The sequence below is a fragment of the Conger conger genome, chromosome 15 (genome assembly GCF_963514075.1).
Source record: "Conger conger chromosome 15, fConCon1.1, whole genome shotgun sequence".
Lineage (NCBI taxonomy): Eukaryota > Metazoa > Chordata > Actinopteri > Anguilliformes > Congridae > Conger > Conger conger.
In genome coordinates, this window is record NC_083774.1 from 27,187,070 (window position 1) to 27,193,069 (window position 6,000).

A 6,000-nucleotide genomic window follows, 5' to 3' on the forward strand; every position below is an offset into this window, starting at 1 on the left:
AGCTGAGTGTGTGGGTTTGTGCAAGAGTGAGAGAGAGACAGTGAGAGTGTCTTTGTAGGAGTGTGAGAGAGCTATAGTGAGTATGTGTGTGTTGGAGAGATGTACAGTGAGGTCTGTAAGTATTTGGACAGTGTCGCAGTTTCTGTTCTTTTAGCTCTGTACTTAAGCACATTAGAAATTAATATGAGGTTAAAGAGCAGATGGTCATCTTTAATCTGAGGGTATTTGCATCCATATTGGGCGATTAGTGTAGGAATTATATCTCTTTTTATACGGTCTCTGTAGGGGGGCAAAAAGATGGCTTCTTCCGTTTCTGTTTAGTCCGGTGTATTCAATTGCTTCCTTAGTGGAGGTATAAGAAAGCTTTCACTATCTAAACTTGATTGTAGGGTGTTGATTGTCATTGGAGTCTGTTTTTGGGGTTTGTCAACATGATGACAAACCAATGAATTGTGCCAATGAAAGTCAACAAAGCTATTATGAGGTTGGGAAATAAGAAAATAACGGTGAAAGACAAAGGACAGATAGCAGGCTTGCCGAAAGACGATCTGTTCGGAGCATCATTAAGAAGAAAGAGAGCACTGGAGCATGTTTGGGATCATCGCCTTGCTGTGGGATGCAGCACTGTCCAATGAATTTGGAGGCATTTGATTGAACTTGAGCAGATAACATGTTTCTGTACACTCCAGATGTAATTCTGCTGCTGCTGTCAGCGGTTACGTTATCAATGACGGCACGTGAGCCAGCACCTATGGCAGCCATACCTGCCCAAACGATAGCACCCCCACCACCATGTTTCACACTTGGGTAGTTCCATTTAGCCTCCACATGTTGCTCTTACCATCGCTCTGATACAAGTCAATCTTCGTCACATCTGTCCACAGGTTTCCCAGAACTCCGCAGGCTCATTTAGGTACCTCTTGGCAAACTGTAACCAAACCATTCTGTTTGTGCAGCAAACTAGAGGTTTGCATTGTGCAGTGCAAACCACTAGCCTCTGAAGTCTTCTGCAGACAGTAGTGACTAACACATCCACGCCTGCCTGCTGAAGAGTGTTTCAGATCTGTCGGACAGGTGTTTTTGGGGGTTTTTCTTCATTATGGTGAGAATTTGTCCTTTGCGATTACTGAGCTCACCAATGCTCTCTTTCTTCTTAATGGGTTCCTCGACTGTCCTCGGCACAACTCTGGTCTTCATGTTGACAAACGCCAATAACAGGTTGCAAGTCAATCAATCAAAAGCCTAGAATCAAAACTAGACTCGAGCCAAAGTAAATTGTACCACTGTCCAAATACATATGGACCTCACTGCAGATTTATGTTGACATAGATTCACCGCAATGCCCAACATTTCTAGAGCCAGTTTTGGGGTGCCAGAGGCAAACACTCACGTCCTCAAGGGAGAACAAGAATGCCCTGCTCTCACCTGAGTAACTTAGTAAAAATAACACAAAAAAACCACAAAAAAAACACATTTTTTACTTGATGGAAAAAATATGATTTTAAGTTTCAAAACACTAAAACACTTCTGACAGGCTTATTTTGCAGTGTGATAAATCTACATTCTTCACCTGATAGAGAACACCTTAAACCCACCATACACCAGGCATGACAGTCATCCAGGGTAGAGAACGGTTGGTTTTCCACCTTATCTTTACAAGGGAGTCAGGCGATCAGTAGCACTAATTGTTCAGTTAATTACCCCAGAGAAAAGAAAACGAGGGCTGGACTTGGATATGAGGGCCAGAATTGATGTGTGTATCTGTACCTGGTAGAGGAACCTCTGGCAGTGTGCAGGTGTGTGTGTATGTGCTGGTGAGTGTGTGTGTGTATGTGCAGGTGTGAGTGTGTGTGCGCATGTGTACCTGGTAGAAGGACCTCTGGCAGTGTGCCGGTGTGTGTGTGCGTGTGTGTGTGAGCGTGTGTGTGTGTGCGTGTGAGTGTGTGTGTGTGTGTGTGCAGGTGTGTGAGTGTGTGTGTGTGTGTGTGTGAGTGTGAGTGTGAGTGTGTGTGTGTGTGTGTGTGTGTGTGTGAGTGTGTGAGTGTGTGTGTGAGTGTGAGTGTGTGAGTGTGTGTGAGTGTGTGTGTGTGTGTGTGTGTGAGTGCGTGTGTGCGTGTGTGCGTGTGCAGGTGTGTGTGTGTGTGTGTAGGTGTGTGTGTGTGTGTGTGTGTGTGTGTGAGTGTGTGTGAGTGTGTGTGTGAGTGTGTGTATGTGTGTGTGTGTGTGTGTGTGTGTGTGTGTGTGTGAGTGTGAGTGTGTACCTGGTAGAGGAACCTCTGGCAGTGTGCAGGTGTGTGTGTATGTGCAGGTGTGTGTGTGTGTGTGTGTGTGTAGGTGTGTGTGTGTGTGTGTGTAGGTGTGTGTGTGTGTGTGTGAGTGTGTGTGAGTGTGTGTATGTGAGTGTGTGTGAGTGTGTGTATGTGTGTGTGTGTGTGTGTGTGTGAGAGTGTGTGTATGTGTGTGTGTGTGTGTGTGTGTGTGTGTGCAGGTGTGTGCGCGTGCACGTGTGTGTGTGTGTGTGTGTGTGTGTGTGTGCAGGTGTGTGCGCGTGCACGTGTGTGTGTGTGTACCTGGTAGAGGAACCTCTGGCTGAAGTGCTGCATGGCTCCCTGCAGCTGGCTCCTCTGGCTCTGCCACTGCTCATAGTTGCGCACAGACTCGGGCGTGGGCCGCTGCCAGGTGGTGGTGCGGGTGTTGTGGTCCACGTAGTAGAACCGTCCCCGCGGGTCCACACGCTTCTCCCACCTGCAGGGGGAGAGAGGTGAACCGTTACAACATGGAACATGGCTAAAATGCCTTCTTGTTTGGTCTGACAAAAGACCTCCTGTAGGAGGGATGGAGTCTTTCACTGACCCTCACAATTTTGAGATATCGTCCCACTTTTCACCAAATCCCTCATTAAATGTGGATTCTGGAGGAATTATTGATGTATTTATTGGTATAAATCAGAATCAAATAAATAATCAGAAGATAAAATTGAGAGAGAAAGGACGTACAAGTTTGCAGTCATTTCATATACAGTGCGTACACGCAGACGCGCACACATACTGTATATAATTTGTTGAACATGTGTTTGCAAAATGACTCGAGTCATCCTGCCAAGAAAGAACCATTTAATTGACACGGAGAGAGCAGGAGGGAGGGAAGGAGGGGCCGACTCGAATTAAACTCAAAATTGCCTCATTATTGCAAGAAAAGGACTTTAATACCCCACCGATTACGCACAAGAGTAATGACAAAATAGCATTACTATATCGGCCGTATGACTCACAGCCCACACCCACCCGGCAGTGCTAAAGACCTGGTGCGGCCGTGGCAGTGTGACGTCCAGCCTCCGCACCTCCCGCCCCACACACCCGCACCCCCGGGGACTCACAGGGTCTCAGCGTCTCAGGAAATAACCGCCCCCAGCGTGGGCTCCCGGAGGAATGCCAGTCCCCACCGTGCCCGTGTGTGACCGGCAGGAAGCACGCCCCCCCGTCTCTGACACACACCGTACCTGCAGTACGGTCCCTTACCACCTATGTCTGTCTATAAGTTGTCCTCTTATGAGGTCTTTTGACAAAAGAAAAGTCTATCTATGAGCCAAGCTGAAAGCATCAGTGAAAGGTGTGGCTCCCTGCTTGGGAGACAATTTAGCTTTGCATTTACTTTTCACAAAAAAGGTCATTAAACATTTGTTAACCCATTCAGTCCCAAGATTGCCATATGGCCCTCTCAACCTCATACCCTTTCAACCAATCAAAATGACTGCTACGCTATTGAGTCCCTATTAAAACAGTACAACATTTTCTCAACTTTCTCAAAAACACACACAATGGAGCCACGTCATATTGGGCTTGGGACTGAAAGGCTTAATGATACATGTCTATATTTCATCAAATCAAAGTCTGTGCAAGTGCCCCTGCAGGCCTCACTCATAGAAGGGGAAAAGGGGGCGGGGCCTGGGTGTGTCCTTTCCCATTGGTCCTCTCAGGCTGATGGACCCAGACGCAGCAGGACTGAGGAGGCCTCAATATTCTTCCCACCCTATAGAGTTCCAGAAACACCCTTTTAACTTATGAAAGCCCAAGAAGTATACAAACTTGACTTGAAAGTACAAAAAAACTGTAGTAGTTGTAGAAATCGCGCTAATAATAGGTGCAGTAATAGTGATAGCAGCAGTAGTAGTTGTGCTAATCGTAGCATTAGTAGTAGTGCTAACAGTTGTAGTTGTGCTAATAACAGTAGTAGTGCTGGTAATAGTAACAGTAGCAGTAACTGCACTATCAGCAGAAGTAGTTGCAGTAGTATTGGCAATAGTAATAGCAGTGGCATTAGCAGTCGTGCTAATAGCAGAACTAAACTCACTGGACAATTTATTTGGTAGACCTGTACACCAGCTTGTCAATGCAAATGTTTAAACAGCAAATTATTTGGCAGCAACTTTTCTGCTGTGAAAAATGCGTTATTAATGAGAAAGGTCAGAGGAACAGAGCCAGACTGATGGAAGGTGACAGTAACACAAATAACCACACATTACAACAGTGGTATGCAGCAGAGCATCTCTGAACACACAACGCATCAAACCTCTAGTTTGTAACTAAAGCAGAAGACCAATAAGTCCAAAAAAAATATGTCTAATAAATACATAAAGTGCTCACTGATTGTATAGTAATGCTAACAGCACTTGTAGCAGTAGAAGCACAGTAGTAACAGTAGCTGCAGCAGGAGCTGTTGCAGATGTTACAGCAGTAGTGCTCACAGTACTAGCAGCAGTAGAAGTAGCAATAGCTACACTGGAGGCAGCAGTACCAGTATCTTCTGTGGCTGTTTAACTTGGGTCCCTGCTTACTTTAGCAAACACAATAGTCTTAATGGTAATCTGATACATTTCTAAATATTGATACAGTGATATATTTTTATATATTTTCTCTGTAAGGGACTGAGGTCTGTGGGCAGTGTTGGTTGCGTTCCTGTGGATTCTCGAATTCTGGCCAATTCTGCAGTAATTGGAATGATTCGGTGGGTTTGGGCAAGGTTCCTCACAGGCGTTTAAAGAAGGGTTTACATCCCCAAACTGAAAATTGTCGATCCACATCTGCGCTGCTTAAAATAAAATAAACCGTTTTTAATCTTGAAAAAATAAGACGCCTGCTCGCGTTATGTTTTTAAACTCTCATTGCCCTCCCTTGTCCACCATGTACCCCTGCTGTTCGTTCAGAAAAACCGAAAATCCAGTGAAATAAATACGAGCTCCCTGAATGATCACTCCCTGCAGTCCTCCAGTCGAGCTGCGCAGTTCCTGCTCCAGAGGGCTGACTGCGCAGAGGAAGCAGACAGAGACAGACTGCTGGCCTGGTCCGACTGAGAAATCCAGGTGATTCAGAATCCAGGTGATTCAGAATCCAAGTGATTCAGAATCCAGGTGATTCAGAATCCAGGCGATTTAGGTGATTCAGAATCCAGGTGATTCAGAATCCAGGTGATTCAGAATCCAGGCGATTTAGGTGATTCAGAATCCAGGCGATTCAGAGACCTGTGAATCTGAATCTGGTGTTGAGTTGCCAGTTCCTTTTAGCTCTATGCTTCTTCTCAGATGGCATGACTCAACAGCCTTTCCTCTCTTTAAGAAGCAAACCAATAGCTTTCGCAACTTCAATGAAACTTCATAAATCTCCTTTTTTGGATGCCGACAGTTTCGTGAGGCATTTTTTCACTTTTCTGGTATTTTGCTGCTGGCATACCCATTTCCGTAATTGACATAAAACCACAGGTTGGAATTCTGTAATATGTTCTTTACTCACTTCTCAATAAAGCTGCAAAGTTTCTATTAATAGAAGACTATGCAGCTAGAAAAGTAATAGTGACTTGCAAATGTGTGCACACACGCTCTAGTACACGCACGCATGCACACAAACTTGCATAGACTGTGCCCTCCATAATGTTTGGGACAAAGACCCATCATTTATTTATTTGCCTCTGTACTCCACAATTTGAGATTTGTAATAATACAAATCA

The 6,000-nt window shown here is 45.2% G+C and overlaps 1 protein-coding gene across 6 annotated transcripts in view; it reads right to left on the bottom strand.

Moving 5' to 3' along the window:
- wwp2 (WW domain containing E3 ubiquitin protein ligase 2) overlaps positions 1 to 6,000 on the bottom strand; it is a 52,716-nt gene that overhangs the window by 21,645 nt on the left and 25,071 nt on the right. For 5 of the 6 annotated variants that reach the window (XM_061221375.1, XM_061221374.1, XM_061221378.1 and 2 more), the window contains one exon: positions 2,571 to 2,745. In XM_061221375.1, coding sequence (XP_061077359.1) covers positions 2,571 to 2,745 — 175 coding nt within the window. Of the gene's footprint in view, positions 1 to 1,767; positions 1,782 to 2,570; positions 2,746 to 6,000 lie in introns of those variants that run through there. The other variant, XM_061221379.1, reaches the window with a different exon arrangement.